The 17,726-nt window shown below is 36.7% G+C and overlaps 1 protein-coding gene, 1 non-coding gene and 1 pseudogene across 2 annotated transcripts; 2 read left to right on the top strand and 1 right to left on the bottom strand.

Moving 5' to 3' along the window:
* Positions 1–3,699: 3,699 nt before the first annotated feature.
* On the bottom strand, positions 3,700–9,075 carry LOC119369353 (uncharacterized; annotated as a pseudogene).
* LOC149497660 (small nucleolar RNA R71) lies at positions 8,384–8,490 on the top strand. Its single transcript, XR_016320285.1, has one exon. It is a non-coding gene; the product is annotated as a small nucleolar RNA R71 (small nucleolar RNA).
* A 6,970-nt stretch (positions 9,076–16,045) lies between the features above and the next one.
* LOC119369124 (putative mitochondrial protein AtMg00810) lies at positions 16,046–17,171 on the top strand. Its single transcript, XM_089719718.1, has one exon. It carries the CDS (start codon positions 16,046–16,048, stop codon positions 16,940–16,942), a length of 897 nt encoding a protein of 298 aa, XP_089575844.1. The 3' UTR covers positions 16,943–17,171.
* Positions 17,172–17,726: the final 555 nt, after the last annotated feature.

The raw sequence follows: 17,726 nt of genomic DNA on the forward strand, positions 1-17,726 counted from the left end.
AAGACCTAATTTCGACTTAAATAGCCCCTAGAAGGTGGGGTCCACTAATACAATAAAAATACCCACTAAAACTGTGTCTAATATCATCATGTTGCTGTAAACGTGCTGGAATTAGTTAAAGAAGTCGTGACCAGCCAATAATGTCCACAATCAGTCCGCTGGTCTGATTTCCTGCTTAGGTCTTGCCCAAGGCTAAGAGCCTAACAGCTTGCATTTGTGTTCCAAAATTCCAGCAGCTCCTTCCTTGCTCCAAAACATTTCAATTGTGCTCCTTTTTGCTTCATTCATATCAAAATCCAACTTTTCCTAGCATAAAAACAATAAATCAAGTTAAACCACTCTTTTAAGTACAAAATGACACCAAATCAACACAAATATAACAATAAAAGAAAATTGGATTTGCAAGTTATCAAATTTCCCCACACTTATCCCATGCTTGTCCTCAAGCATTACTTAGAATTCGAAATCTAATCTATATAGGAGACCACAACTTCACAACGAAACCGATTCAACATATGCAAAAACCGCAAACAACGCAACATCGCAATTGGATACCAAGCTGTCAAAATCATCCCATCATCGTGAACTCAATCGAAAAAGGTTACACTAAGAATTCTTAAAACACTCATGCACACATACGAAGCTTGAATCAACAAATGTTTGTCGAGCAATAATCAAGGCATATAAAATACATTTTCATAGCTTCAAGAAAACAAGATAATGAACAACCATAAGCTCTCCTCGCGGTTCCCTCTCCACTAATGTAGGACAAGTCTCAACTAAGAATCATTAGGTCTTTTATATGGGTTAGGCTAGGGTAAAGGTTACAAAAGAAAAGGATAATGTAAGGCTAGAGAATAATAAGAAAATAAGTCTTTCACATTAGGTTCAAAGAGCAATGCACGTTATTAACTTTAATGCTTAGATGGCAACAAATGCAACTTCACAAAGCAAAACATAACATTGCAACCTTTTCCTCTATTTTCCCTTTTTTTTTTTTGGCTGCTGTTTATTTATTCTCTCTTCCTTTCTTTTTTTTTTTTTTCGTTTTTTTCGTTTTCTATTTCTTGATTTTCTTTCCCTTTTTTTTTCTGGAATTTTTTTTTTCGACATCACAACGACTAATTACATATAAGTCGCTATGACTATTTATTCCAAAACACAAACATAAACACAAAATAAAAATGCATTCGCACCAAAACTTGAAACTTAAACATGCATGCTCAACAACGATTAAAAAGAGCATTTCCTTGTTCAAAGGTGGTGGGCAAAGAGCTTTTTGGGTTATATGGTTATATTGGGGGTTATGAAAAGAATTTGGAAACACGCATTTAGCATGCTTCGCAGGCTAGAAGGGGTAAAAAGGATGGTAACGTCAAGGTGGGAAAACGTAGAAATTTTTTTTTTTTTGAACAAAGAATGCCTAGATCATTTCCAAAGTCGAGACTCACCTAGGATTTCGCCTCAAGGGAACGTAGAAGAGAGTTCTAGTGTTCGGAAGCTATCCTAAATTTTTTTTTTTTTTGCTTCGACGATTGCTCTCAAAAACACTTATCAAAAGAGGCCAAGTTTCGAAAACCCGATTTGAGAATTCAAAGTGTAAGCAATTTAAACCAAGATTCATGAGTGCAATGACGGTCAATTTCAAGTTATGGTTTTCGCTCGCTAAGTCTTATCGTCTAGGGCTCTCACAACAGTCAGACCAGTTTCAAAAGCAAAGTTCTCCTCTCTAGATATCCTATAAATTCTAAATCATGTTTAAAGACACAATTAAGTCCAGAGTAATCCCAAATGCAGCTCAGAAATAAAAAAATTTTACTCAAAATATTCATGGGATAAGTGGTAAATAAAAACTTTAGGAGCATTTTTACAAAACAGTCAAAACCGGTCAAGTTTCATACCAAATATGCACATGGCAAGCAACATATATCCATAATTGAAGCACAAATTCCAGCAAAATTAGCAGTTTCAGCAATAAAATTAAAAATTCAGCAAAAAATGGTCACATTCCCCTCCCCACACTTACTCCACACATTGTCCTCAAGGTGGACTCAAGGCTTAAAATGTAAATAAAAGGTAAAGTTGAAGGAAACTGCCCTGTTGTGAAGGAAACTGCCCTGTTCTAGCCATTAAGAATATTGCTCTTGCTCATCCTGAAATGCAACTGAAAACACAAAAACACAACCAAAAGAAAAACAAAAGAACAAAATGCAAACCAAATGGTTGTTAGTCTGCAAATGTTATTCAGCTTTCTATCACCTCAAAGATGTTAACCAAGCAAAGAGCCAGCAAAGCAAAATCAGTTCAACTTAATAAACAATTCTGCTCAACTATCAATCAAATTTCCAATACTGAACATGGCAAATTTCCAATCCCACCAACTTCTGCAATTCAATCAATTGGGTTTGATGTTGTACCTATTACTCTCAATACTGAACATGGCATTAAAACAACATAGCAAAATAGGCAAGCAAACTTAGTTCAAACAATGACAACAGATTCTAAGTTTTAAGAGCTCATATTCAGAATACTAATTTTAAACCCAATAAATTGATCCCAAATCGCATTGAACACTGAATTTAGTCAATAAAAGCCTAGAATTAAACCCAACTCATAATATTCAGCAATCAAACTCCACTCAGTTATCAATTCCAACTCCAATTTAAACAAAATTCGAATTATCAACAAGCAAGAAAATTATAAAAACTTCCCCTTCAGCAAGTATTGCAAAGTTAAACAATAAAACCCAATAAAAACTTGCGAAACAACAAAACCCATAAATCATAATGTGCTCAAATAGCTTCAGCCAACAATCTATAATATAGCTAAGTTCTTCCCTAATTCAAATTCAGCAACAATTGATTAACTAAAAAAAAACCCAATTGAAATCAATGACAATGCAGTAAATTGGAGCACAGACACTATCTTAAATCACGATTTCTATTCTAATAGGAAGTAAATTAATACCTGTTGCTGAAGTTGGCACGAAGAGGAATCAGATGAGGAAGGAAGACGCTGCTGTTGGGTTTTTGCGTCGCGCTGTAGAGTGACGTAGGATTGGGCTAAGGACGAAAAGAAAGTCTGTTTGGGTTTTAGGGTCGTCGATCGGAGTGACAAAATTCTTGTCGCCGTTCTTCAGAACTCCTGCCATCGTTCAAGACTCTCAGCCAACGCAGATTTCGTCCAAAGAGCGCCTGCTGCCCCTGTTTGGGTTCTCTTATTCTCTCTTTTTTTTTTTTTTTCCTTTTTGTTTTCTTTACAGTTGCCGCACAAATATAAGGAGTTGTTAATTTTTTTTTTACCCAATATAATAACAAAGTAGCTGAATAAAAGAAAAAGGAAAAAAAAAAAACTCTAAGTCAAATATACCCTCTTTGCTAAAACGAATAAACACCCTATACTCACCCCAACGAACACAGCAAAATAGAAAATAAAACAACTTTAACCATGCCATTTAAAAACTCTATAGAAGTTAAACCCAGAAAAACACAGTGTCCCCAGGTTAGGGACGACACTGTTCATGCAATTTTTTGTTGTTTTTTTTTTCAAAAAAAAAAAAAATAAATAAAGAAAAAAAATAATAATGAAAATTCAGAGAGAAAAAAAAATATAAAATAAAATGAAACAGAAACTAAATGTTGGGTTGCCTCCCAGTAAGCACTTGATTTTAACGTCTCCGGCTAGACGTTCTTGAGCTAATCAACTATATTCCCCTGGCTCTTCGAGCCTCAAATTCTCCGATTGAGTAGCTCCAAAACCTTCATAAAATGGTTTCAATCGATGCCCATTCACCTTAAAAATTTTATTGGTCTCTAGACTTTGAATTTCCACTGCACCATGAGCAAAAACATTAGTAACAACAAATGGACCAGTCCATCTGGACCTTAACTTACCAGGAAATAATTTGAGTTTAGAATGAAATAATAGAACTTTTTGACCAACTACAAAGCTCTTCCTGGATATCATGCCATCATGGAAAGCCTTAGTCTTCTCTTTGTATATTCTGGAGCTTTCATAAGCTTCATTGCGAATTTCCTCAAGCTCTTGCAATTGTAATTTTCGGTTATCACCAGCTTCACCATACTGCATATTGCAGCGCTGAATAGCCCAAAATGCGCGGTGCTCCAACTCGACAGGCAAATGACATGGTTTGCCATAAACTAAGCGATAAGGTGACATTCCTATCGGTGTCTTATACGCTGTCCTATAAGCCCATAAAGCGTCGTCCAGCCTGACACTCCAATCTTTTCTATTAGGACTCACAGTTTTTTCCAGTATAGACTTCACTTCCCTATTCGAAACTTCTGCTTGTCCACTTGTCTGCGGGTGGTAGGCTGTAGAGACACGATGCGTAATACTATACTTCTTGAACAGATTCTCCATAATCTTGTTACAGAAATGAGTTCCTCGATCACTTATAATTGCTCTTGGAATTCCAAACCGAGAAAAAATATGGCTCTTGACAAAATTCACTACTGTCTTCGCATCATCAGTCCGAGTTGCCTTAGCTTCAACCCATTTGGACACGTAATCCACTGCCAACAATATGTAGATGTTCCCGAATGATGACGGGAATGGCCCCATAAAATCTATACCCCACACATCAAAAATCTCACAAATAAGAATAGAGGTAAGGGGCATCTGATCTCTACGACTCAAATTACCTGTCTTCTGGCAATTTTCGCAAGATTTGCAATAAATGTACGAGTCTTTAAACATTGATGGCCAGAAAAGTCCACACTCCAGAATCTTGCGAGCTGTTCGTTGAGGACCAAAATGACCTCCACAAGCTGATGAATGGCAGAATTTCAGAATGGATGGCACTTCCACATCCATAACACATCTTCTAATCACCTGGTCAGAACAAAACTTCCACAAGTATGGATCATCCCAAACAAAATACTTAGCATCTCTCTTGATTTTATCTTTTGCAGCTCTAGTTAAGTTTTCTAGTAAATTACCTGCAACTAAATAATTCACTATATCAGCATACCATGGAACAACTTTTTGGAAGCTAAAGAGTTGCTCATCCGGAAAATCATCGTCCAATGGTGACGGCTTTTCATTCAAAATCAACTGGCTAAGGTGATCAGCAACAAGATTCTCGGACCCCTTTTTATCTCTTATCTCTATATCAAACTCTTGAAGCAAAAGAATCCAACGAATCAAACGGGGCTTGGAATCCTTCTTCTTTAACAAATACCTCAATGCTGCATGGTCAGAGAAAACTATCACCTTTGTTCCTAACAAATACGACCTGAACTTTTCCAAAGCAAACACTATCGCCAAAAGCTCTTTCTCTGTGGTAGAGTAGTTGCATTGGGCATTGTCCAGTGTTCTTGATGCATAGTATATGACATGCGGATTCTTCTCAATACGCTGTCCAAGAACAGCCCCTACAGCATAGTTACTCGCATTGCACATAATCTCGAAAGGATAGTTCCAATTCGGTGGTTGGACTATTGGAGCAGAAATGAGCTTCTCCTTCAACATATCAAACGCTTTTCTACACTCCTCATCGAACACAAAAGACACATCTTTTTGCAAAAGCTTGCAAAGCGATTGAGCTATCTTTGAAAAATCCTTAATAAAGCGTCTGTAGAAACCTGCATGGCCAAGGAAAGAACGAATCTCCCGCACACTTGCAGGGTAAGGTAAGGATTTAATTACATCAATTTTAGCTTTGTCAACCTCAATGCCTCTTGATGAAACAATGTGTCCTAGAATCAAACCTTGGTCTACCATAAAATGGCATTTTTCATAATTTAGCACTAGGTTTGATTCTATACACCTCTTTAAGACTTTTGTAAGGTTAGTTAAGCATTCATCAAAATAATTACCATAGACAGTAAAATCATCCATAAATACCTCAATAATCTCCTCTGCAAAATCTAAAAATATACTAACCATACACCTTTGGAATGTGGCTGGTGCGTTGCAAAGACCGAACGGCATCCGTCGATAAGCAAATGTACCAAAAGGGCAAGTGAAAGTCATCTTCTCTTGGTCTTCGGGTGCCACTGGTATTTGAAAGAAACCTGAAAAACCATCAAGACAACAATAATGAGAACGACCAGCTAATCTTTCCAACATTTGGTCAATAAATGGAAGTGGGAAGTGATCTTTTCTTGTGGCTGCATTTAACTTCCTATAATCTATGCACATCCTCCACCCATTTTGAACTCTTGTAGGAACCAACTCTCCTTCAGCATTCTCCACTACAGTAATTCCTGTCTTCTTAGGCACTACCTGTACAGGGCTTACCCATTTGCTGTCAGAAATCGGGTAAATCATACCAGCATCTAACAACTTCAGTATTTCCTTCTTCACCACCTCCATCATAGGTGGATTCAACCTCCTTTGAGCTTCTCTTGTGGGTTTGCTGCCTTCTTCTAGAAGAATCTTGTGCATACAAGTTGATGGACTCAACCCTTTAATATCTGCTATTGTCCATCCTATGGCCTCTTTATACTCCCTAAGAACTTGAACCAAGCTCTCTTCTTCAACCTCACTAAGTTTGCTGGAGATGATAACAGGCAATGTGTCTCCATTCCCCAAAAATGCATATTTTAAGTGGCCGGGCAGCGGTTTCAACTCTAACTTGGGTGCCTGCAAAACAGATGGTAAAAGCTTCTCATGGTGAGAAGGCAAAACAATATGGCTGCGGCTGCTTGTTAGGGGCTGATTTGTCTCCATCTCGCACACAATTTCCTGTACATTTTCATTAACTAAGAAGGTTTCCTCAATCTCTTTAATACTGTCCATATTAATATTCCTGCAAAGCACTAAATCAAGCTCGTCAACGGCATTTAATTCAAACATTTCTTGTGCTAAAGGATCAATTACATCAATAGAACAAATACTAGACACATCACTAGGGTACTTCATAGCCTCATAAACATTAAATTCGACCTTCTCACCATCGAACTCCATAGATAATGTGCCTTCATAAGCATCAATTTTTGTCCTTGCAGTGCGGAGAAAAGGTCTCCCAAGCAATAAATCAGCTACAGTCGAGGATTTATCATCCTCCATATTAAGTACATAAAAATCTGCTGGAAAAATTAAATCACCAACCTGAACCAAAACATCTTCTAGCAATCCCACGGGATACACTATAGACCTGTCTGCCAATTGAATAATAATACGCGTTTCTTTCAAGGGACAACCCTTGAAAGATGAGTAAACAGATAAAGGCATGACATTTATAGAAGCTCCTAAATCACACATAGATCTCTTAATCCCTACATTGCCTATTTTACAAGGAATAGCAAACATACCTCGATCTTTACACTTTGGTGGGAGCCTCTTTCTTTGAATCATGGCGGAGCAAACTTCACCCATCTCCACCTTCTCAACACTATCTACCTTCCTTTTGTTGGTACAAAGTTCCTTGAGAAACTTTGCGTACTTGGGTATTTGCTTAATAGCATCCAACAATGGAATATTCACCTCCACCTTGCGAAAGGTCTCCAAAATGTCTTTCTCTTCACTTTCCTTCCTTGTTTTAGCCAATCTCTCGGGAAAAGGAGGCTGAACAGTAAAGGTTTGGGGCTGCCGTACTTCAGCCTGTTCGGAAGGCCCATTTCGGTGAATTTCTACCTCCTTTTCAGCTTCTTCCTTAGAACTGCTGCTGCCTTTTTTAGGGGCTGCTGTGTTTAGCTCTTTACCACTTCTCAAAGTGATCGCACTTGCATTTTCCCTTGGGTTTACCACCGTTTGGGAAGGAAGCTTCCCTTGTGTTTCCAGTCTACTCAAGGAAGATGCAAGTTGATTAATTTGTTGTTCCATATTCTGCATTCCCTTTCTCGTTTCTTGCTGGAATTCTTGTTGAGAAGTGGCAAGTGACCTCACAATATCTTCCAATGGTATTTTTGGGGGAGGAGCTTGTTGAGGAGGTGGTCTAGCTGGTTGGTATCCTTGGAAATTTTGGTTGTGGCTTCCATAGCTAAGATTAGGATGATTCTTCCAAGCATTATTGAAGGTGTTACCCATCGGTCTTTGGGGCTGCCCGGAATATCCTCCCATAGCGTTAACTTGCTCTTGATCACTATACCATGATGGACATGTGTCAGTTGGGTGATCGCTGCAACATACCTCGCACACACTTCTCTTCACAGGTTGCCCTGCAGCAATAGATTTAACAATAGAGGTTAGTTCGTTCAGTTGAGACTGAATGGAAGAATCACATACCTGATATAGCTTCCTGGAGGGTTCTTCAACTTGGCCAAATTGTTGTGAATTGGCGGCCATAGTGGAAATAATCTCTCTTGCTGCGAATGGAGTCTTATTAACAAGTGCTCCCCCACTAGCTGCATCAACCATCTTCCTTTCCATGTCAAGCATCCCTTCATAAAAGTACTATATTAGGGACTGCTCAGACATCCTATGTTGCGGGCAGGCTGCACATAACTTCTTGAATCTCTCCCAATAGTCATAAAGACTCTCTCCAGCCTTTTGTCTAACCCCACAAATTTCTCTTCGTATGATGGCTGCCCTAGAAGCGGGAAAATACTTGTCCAAGAATGCTCGGGCCATATCAGGCCATGTGGTGATGGAACCTGGAGGTAGATTAAGCAACCACTCCTTAGCAGCATCTTTAAGTGAGAACGGGAATGCCCTCAACTTAATTTGCTCTTCAGTTACCCCCTGCGGTCTCATGCTAGAACAAACTCCATGGAATTCCTTTAAGTGATTATGCGGGTTTTCGGTCTTCATTCCATGGAAAGTCGGAAGTTGATGAATAAGACCCGATTTAAGCTCAAATGGCGCTTCCAACTCCGGGTAAGTAATACACATAGGCTGCTGCTCTACAGGGGCAGCCTGTAGCTCTCGAACAGTGCGGTTTTCGGCCATAACTTCCTCTTGGTCAATTTCTGTGAGAATCTCTTCCTGCTCAAGACTTTCTTCTTCGGTTTCAGCTGTAAAATCAAGGTGACCAGCTGCTGGACTTTTCGGTTCAGTTTCGGAAATCGATTCGGCCCACTTTCGCTCCTTCGCTTGTCTCCTTAGTGAGCGGGCTGTTTTCTCTATCTCAGGATCAAATAATATTGGCAAATTTTCAGACCTGGTCATTCAAAAAGACAACAAACAGTAAAGTTAACTAGTCCCCGGCAATGGCGCCAAAATTTGACGGCGTCGAATCCGCCAAAAATAATTAACCTGCTCTCCTACAAAATAAAACTTGTAAATATGGTGAGAAGGGTCGAACCCTAGGGATTAGCTTTGTCGAAAATAAACCAGAACTGAAAATAAAATTAAAAATAGATATTGAAACGGGGGAATTTAATAATCGAACCAAACGAATTAAAATTAAATCAAAGAAATAAATGCAATAAAATTAAAAATTGAACCTGAACAATTGATAGTAAATTCAGCCAAGGCATACCGCGGTTTGAAGATTTGATTCGAGTGATCATTGATTCAAGATTAATTCCTTAATTCATATTACAGACAAGTTATAGCCAGAAAGAACGTCAACCCAACCAATTCTACCGTAGGAATAGGTTGCTAAGATACGATCTAATAACAACCCCTAATTAACTAGCAATCCTAAGTACGACGAAGGATTTAACTGTTAACCGCTTTAAAATCTAATAGAACCCTGCCCAGATTAACAGAAACTACGAGCATCCATTTAAATCTGATTATATTCTTTCTTAATACAACCTAAAAATTCTACCCAATTACGTTATATTAATTACTACTGCATCAACCTAACCAAACAATTACGGATTTGATTACGCCGAATAGCTATGGAAATTTCTACCAAACAATATAACGGGCCCTGTTAAATCATTCAATAAAATTTCGCTAGGGGATATATTTTCCCAATAAGTCACAGAAAGAATATAAATGCAATAGAATAAAGAAATTCAATTAAGTTCAATATAATCTCACAATCGAAATCAAACTTCTACCTTGGTTTAGCCTTAACTGAACAGAACGTTTAGCCACACATGGCTATAGAAGAAAACATCATCTAAAGGATTGAAAGTTCGGCAAAAATCTCTCAAAAATTCTCTCAAATTCGTCACAACCCCAGGGAGGCAAAAGATGATCCACAAAAAGACCTAATTTCGACTTAAATAGCCCCTAGAAGGTGGGGTCCACTAATACAATAAAAATACCCACTAAAAACTGTGTCTAATATCATCATGTGGCTGTAAAACGTGCTGGAATTAGTTAAAGAAGTCGTGACCAGCCAATAATGTCACAATCAGTCCGCTGGTCTAATTTCCTGCTTAGTCTTGCCCAAGGCTAAGAGCCTAACAGCTTGCATTTGTGTTCCAAAATTCCAGCAGCTCCTTCCTTGCTCCAAAACATTTCAATTGTGCTCCTTTTTGCTTCATTCATATCAAATCCAACTTTTCCTAGCATAAAAACAATAAATCAAGTTAAACCACTCTTTTAAGTACAAAATGACACCAAATCAACACAAATATAACAATAAAAGAAAATTGGATTTGCAAGTTATCACTTTGTTTCTAGCCTAGAGTTAAATTTGGTTTTTAACCCAAATGATTGGTGGATAAACTCTAGGGCTAATGTTCATGTATGCATTAATAGAAAATATTTTTCTTTGTATTAGGCATCAAGTGCAGGAACTGTGAGTATGAATAATGAGAGTAAACCTGAAATCCTAGGAGAAGGCCAAATAACACTAAAATTGTCTTCTGGAAATATGTTTGTCTTGAATAATGTTTTTTATGCTCTTTCTATTAGGAAAAATTTAATAAGTGCATCTTTATTATATCAATGTGGTTATATTATTACTCTTGGCTCTGGTAAAGCAGTAATAAGTAGACATAGCACATTTATAGGCAAAGGATATTTAGTTAGTGGATTATATAAATTAAATATATTATCTTTGTCTAATAATTCGATTTCTAGTTCTTCTTTATTTGTTGTTGTTATTGAATGCAATAATCATTGGCATGATAGGCTTGGACATGTAAACTTTGATACTATTAAAAGGATGATGACTTTAGAATTAATTCCTAAACATCATATTGATAAAGCAGATAAATGTCAAGTATGTGTGCAAGCTAAACAACCTAGGAAGCCTTTCAAATTTATGGAAAGGGAAACATATTATTAGAAATGATACACAGTGATATTTGTGATATTAATGGTGTTTTAACTCGTGGTGGCAAAAGGTATTTCATAACTTTTATTGATGACTTTTCAAAATTCTATTATGTTTACTTGATTAATTTCAAGAGCGAATTGTTTGATAATAAAATTTATAAAGCAGAAGTTGAAAATCAACTAGAAAAGAAAATTAAAATTCTGCATTTTGATAGAGGAGATGAGTTCACATCTAATGAAATGAATGAATTTTGTGAAATGCATGGTATTATTCATCAAGTAACTCCTTTGTACTCACCTCAATCTTATGGAATAGTAGAAAGAAAGAAAAAGACTTTAATGGATATGGTAAATTCTATGTTGCTTAGTTCAGGTTTGCCTAATAATTTTTGGGGAGAGGCTTTATATTATGTTTGTTTTATTTTGAATAGAATTCCATATAAAAATGCTAGTAAGACTCCTTATGCAAAACGATCCTAAGAGGGCGGGTAGAGTAAAGCTCCTGGCTAGCTTCTAGGATGGCAGACTAGGTAAAGCAAATGTGGTTGCTGATGCTCTTAGCAAGAAATCTCTAGTAGCCTTGCGAGCGATGAATGCACATTTGTCTATATCGAGTGATGGAGTTTTAGAGGCTGAGTTGCAAGTAAGGCCTACTTTGATTCAGCAAATTCAGGAGGCTCAGACTGATGATGAGAAGATTTCTTTGTGGAAAGATCCGGTTCAAGATTGTAAGAAGAAAGGCTTTGTGATTAAGGAAGATGGATGTATGTACTTTGGTGATCAGATCTATGTATCGAAGATTCTAGAATTGAGGAAGAGTATCATGAAAGAAGCCCATAGCAGTCCGTATGTCGTGCATCCAAGTAGTAAGAAGATGTACCAAGACTTGAAAGTGCATTACTGGTGGCCAATTATGAAGAGAGAGATTACAGATTTTATGACCAGGTGTCTGATTTGTCAGCAGGTGAAGGCAGAACATCATGTTCCATCAGGTTTGATGTATCCTATTTCGATTCCTGAGTGGAAATGGGATAGAATAACAATAGATTTTGTGATTGGTTTGCCACTTACTCCATGGAAGAAAGATGCCATTTGGGTAGTAGTTGTCCATTTGACTAAGTTAGATCGTTTTCTTTCTGTGAGGATTGATTTCTCTCTTGAGTAGTATGCATAACTGTATATTGATGAGATAGTACGATTGCATGGTGTTCCCTCGTCCATTATATCTGATTGGGATCCAAGGTTTACTTCCAGGTTTTTGGAAGAAGTTGTATGACACGATGGGTACTAAATTGCATTTTAGTACAGCTTTTCATCCGCAAACAGATGGGCAGTCAGAACGAGTGATACAGATTTTAGTGGGTATGCTTAGAGCATGTGTGATTGATTTCAAGGGTAGCTGGGACAAGTATATCAAATCGACAGAGTTTGCTTATAATAACAGTTACCAGTCAAGTATTGGTATGGCACCGTTTGAGCCTTTACATGGTAAGAGATGCAGGACTCCACTTTATTAGTCCGAGCTCAGTGAGGGCAAGATAGTTGGACCAAATTTGCTTCGAGAGACAGAAGAGAAGGTGATTCTTATCAGAGATAGGCTGAAGGCTCCGTTTGATCGCTAGAAATCCTATGCTGGTCTGAAGAAGAAAGACGTCGAGTATGCTGCTGGTGATAAAGTGTTTTTTGAAAGTGTCACCATGGAAGAAAGTTCTGAGATCTGGTAAAAAGGATAAGTTAAGTTTTAGGTTCATCGATCCACATGAGATCATTGATTGTATTGGTCCATTGGCCTACAGATTAGCTTTACCTCCGGATCTTCATAAGATCCATAATGTCTTCCATATGTCGATGTTGAGGAAATACCGTTCCGATCCTTCCCATGTGGTTGCAGCAAAGTCAATTAGTATCCAACCAGATTTGACTTATGAGGAGAAGCCAGTGAAGATTTTAGCTAGAGAGGTCAAAGAGTTGAGAAACAAGAGAGTCCCTCTTGTTAAGTTCTTGTGGAGGAATCATAAGACCGAGAAGGCTACTTGGGAGACCGAGGAGATTATGTGAGCTCAGTATCCTCAGCTATTTGCCTCATGTAAATTTCGAGGACGAAATTTTCTTAAGGGGAGGAGAGTTGTAACGCCCTAATTTCTGGAATTATGAATAATAGCTTACTCGATTACTAATTGGTACCAAATTGGGATTTTGGTATGATTTTCAATCCGAATAACTTATTTATACTTATGGAGTTTTGATTGTGATTCATGCATTACATGTTATTAGTTTGTTTATTCATGCATTAAATGATTTTGGATTTGCGAATAGTGAAGTTGTACCTTAGGAAGCTTAATTATAGAACTTAATGTGATATAGTTCTAATTGCACCAAGTTAATTGAAATTGGATTTGAAAATGATGTCAATTTGATTTTAGAATATTTTTCCTAAATTAATATGATTTTTCCCTATTTATTGGGTATTGAAATGGTTAAATTGGTATTTTAAAATAATTAAGGGTATTCATAAATATTTATTTGTAATTATTATTAACTATTACAATTTAATTATCACAATGTGATTTATTAATATTTATTGATAATTATTTTTAATTATTATTATTTATTAGTACTTATTAATAATTATTTGTCAAAATATGATTTAATGATATTTTATATATAATTGGTATTGGAAAATATAAAAATGGAGAATTAATTTATTATTAGCTTTTTACTATGGGTGGACGCCAGTTATAGGGGAAAAAGAAAAAAAAAAGTATATAATATACTAAAAACCTAAAGAGGCTGCAGCCTCTTATTAATTACACAAGGGTGAGATGCCGCCAGAGAGGAAAAAAAAAAAGACGTATAGAGAGCTTTTCTTGTACTTTCTTGATTTTTAATACAAAACTTGAGATTTAACAACAAAAAGAGAGTGAATTAAAGTTGTGGTTAATGAATTGTTCAAGTGGTTTTGGTGCAATTAAACTATATTCACAAAGAGGCTTCCGTAAACAAAGGTAACTTCCACTTCAAAATCTATAAGTTGTATTTCAAATCTGAATATATATTTAGAATCAGTGTAATTAAGAGATTTGAATTCTCTAATTATTGTTTTGTTTTCGTTTCATTTGTGATTGCATGCTCGTAGAGAAGGGTGAACCTTCTAAAGTTGATATGGGCAAAGGGAAGGTTTGATGTAACACCCGCCGCCGGATGCCACATTCAGTGCCGGAGGCACCGTCCTAACCTACATATAAATCAAACAATCACAGTATGAATTAGAAGTGACTTAGTATTCACAAGTTTAGCAAGTAATAGTATTTTGTTGTGAAAATGATTTGGGAGAGTCCTACAGAAAAACTGCAAGAGTTTCCCCTAAAACTAGAAGTTGCCAAACATATGAATACAAAGCACTCCCAAATTCAAACTCCAAACCCCATCAAACTCTAATAACAACACAATAACACTTCTATAATTTCATACCTACATAATTCCTCAATAACATTTTAATATTCATCAATTCAATACATTCATTTAAACATATCAACTTCTAATGTTCTAACCATTAAATAAGTTCCAAGTTTATCTCCCAATATACACACCAAAATAACTTACAATAACATGCTTAAGTTATAAATTACATAATACAGTCTCCAAAAATGTAATACTTATATATGCCATAATTCTTAGTTACATAAAATACTAATCAACTACCAAAATGTCATCTTCAGCTCTGATGTTACTCTTCAGGTCTTTAAGCAGCAAGCACAGTCTCCAACTTGCGCGTGATAAAATCAACGCGCTGAGTATAAAACTCAATGGTGCTCATAAAACACAACAAACCAATGTTGTGATGACAACATACTTAAAAATCATTTATATACATAAAATCATTAAATTTGAACATGCATTACATATGTACACCAACACATCATGCTTTAGAAATTCATTTGATATCATAAATAAGTTATGGTAAACTACGAATTATTAACATAATGTGATCTCATTTACTTCACTTTCTTAAAAATATTTTACAAGGGCTCATATACACTTAGGAGAAAAAGAAGCAGATAATTTTTCATAGCTTATTCATATGGCCTTAGGTCGCCAACCTTTTCATAACATATAGAGCGCGTCCGCCCTTACATAAGACACCCACGTGCCTAGCATATGATCATAGCTTCTGATCATAATGGCATCAAATGCCGAGCATGCTCATCATACATAATAAAATCAAATCATGCATCAAATTCACACCAAGTATATTAGAGCCCAAAATTCTTGGTTTTCATTCTTACTTCATAACATTTCTCATAAAATTCATTTTCTTAAGTCTTCTTAAAAGCATAATAAAAACTTAATTTCAACTCAAGTAATTCATAAAAATTCTCATATTTAAACAAAATGACTTAACATAGAAAATTTCCAGCATAAAAGTAACATTGACCTTTGCTGTGTTTTTAAAACATAAGTTGAGTTATGGGTCTCCAAATTAAATAAAATCAGAGTCATTAGAAAGTTAAGACAAAATTATACAAATGTTATGAAGGGATCACAGCCCAGATCAATATGGAAGATGACAAAACAAAGCTAGGAACACAGACTAACAGACTAGACCTGATTCAGCAGAACCAAGTCCATTGTTTATTGAATTCCGACTTAACCAAACACTCAAATTAAACCAATCCAGAATGGGGGAAGTCTCAAGACACAGGACAACAACTTTTATGAAGAACTCAGTGTTAGCATACCACAGCTGGTATAAGGTGTTAAAGTGTGATCCAATATTTCAATTCAACCTGTTGAAGAAAATACAGGAGATATAAGGTGGTTGAAGAGTAATAAGGCTGTTTTTGTATTTTCCACTTCCCAACTGAATATATTTGGTTCTAGAGATTCTTGTGCTATAGGTTCTTCTGCTGCATTAATTGATGATTTTGTTCAATTATTATGTCATGAGTTTGCTATGAAAGATTTGGGTCTGTTGCACCATTTTTTAGGCATTGAAGTCACACACACTGCTGATGGTTTACACTTAAACCAGGTTCATTATGCTCTGACTTTACTGGACAGGTTTGGCATGCTTGATAGTAAGCCCATGACGACTCCATTAGAGCTTAAGCCACCTGTCACCAAGGCTGCTGCTTCTGTTGATGCAACACTCTACAGAAGTATTGTTGGTGCCTTGCAATACTTGACACTAACCCGACCAGATATTGCGTTTGCTGTCAACTTTGTTTCTCAATTTATGCAGGATCCCACAGTTGTTCACATGAAGTTTCTGCATCGAATTATGCGTTATGTGAAGGGCACGTTAACACATGGCTTGTATTTTACTTCTCACTCAACCATGGAACTTCACGGATTTGCCAATGCTGATTGGGCTGGTTGTCCAGTCACGCGTCGTTCAACTACAGGCTACTGCACCTTTTTGGGCAGCAACTTGATTTCGTGGTGTGCCAAGAAACAACACACGGTTTCCCGATCCAGTACTGAGGCTGAGTATCGGGCCATGGCGCACACCGCTGCAGAATTGACTTGGCTTACTTATATGCTCAAAGACTTTGCCATTCCTCTCACAAGTCCCTCAGTATTGTTTTGTGATAATCTTAGTGCTCTCTACCTTACAGTAAATCCTGTTTTTCATGCCAGAAGTAAACACATCGAGTTGGACTACCACTTCGTCAGAGAACGTGTAGCACAAGGAAATTTAGTAACCAAGCATGTTCCAACAACACAACAGGTCGCTGACATCTTCACGAAACCAATTCACAAATCTGCCCTTGCATTATTCCGCAGCAAACTTCGCCTCGGCCCTCGGCCAAGTTTGAGGGGGGATGTTAGCATACCACAGCTGGTATAAGGTGTTAAAGTGTGATCCAATATTTCAATTCAACCTGTTGAAGAAAATACAGGAGATATAAGGTGGTTGAAGAGTAATAAGGCTGTTTTTGTATTTTCCACTTCCCAACTGAATATATTTGGTTCTAGAGATTCTTGTGCTATAGGTTCTTTGACTGAGTTGAGGTCTTATCTCAAGTCACTTAACCTGGCAGTTTGTTAAGATTTAATTTGAATAATTCTTTAGCTTTGTTTTAGGGATTTGTTAGTTGTATTAGAGGTTCCTGCCTCTATTTAAACAGCTCTGTATTTTTGCAGCAGATATATATAAAAAAAAACCATTCAATTAATTTCATTAAAATTGCTCTGCTTCTCTAAGTCTTTTTATCAAACATTGCTTTTGTTATTTCTCAGAACCTAATCTTGTCATTATAGTGGTCAAAATGGGCACTCAATTTAGTGATGCATGTGGCCCGACACAACAAAGTCAGTTTGGGTGTTTCAGCCATAAGTTGAGCTATGTATCTCCAAATTCCACACAAGAGGATGGGTGGGAAATCTAAGAGGTAGACCTACAACTTTTATGAAGGACTCAGATGCAAATGAAAATTAGAAAGGATAAAAAAATGGTCCTTAATCTCACTCAAAAACACGTTTTTCCCAAATTCAGCTTACTTTAACCATGAAAGGAACATGAACAACAAAGATACAAGGTAGAAATGTCTACCATAACATAAATACTCATCAAACATCACTCAAGAGCATGTTATTGTAACCAAAATTCAACAAATCAATCATTTCATACA

Source organism: Jatropha curcas, chromosome 3 (assembly GCF_041381405.1).
Source record: "Jatropha curcas cultivar XTBG-Jc1 chromosome 3, XTBG_Jcur_1.0, whole genome shotgun sequence".
Lineage (NCBI taxonomy): Eukaryota > Viridiplantae > Streptophyta > Magnoliopsida > Malpighiales > Euphorbiaceae > Jatropha > Jatropha curcas.

Coding starts and splice junctions, on each gene's coding strand:
- LOC119369124 (XM_089719718.1), top strand. CDS start 16,046: ATGAAAGATTTGGGTCTGTTGCACCATTTTTTAGGCATTGAAGTCACA.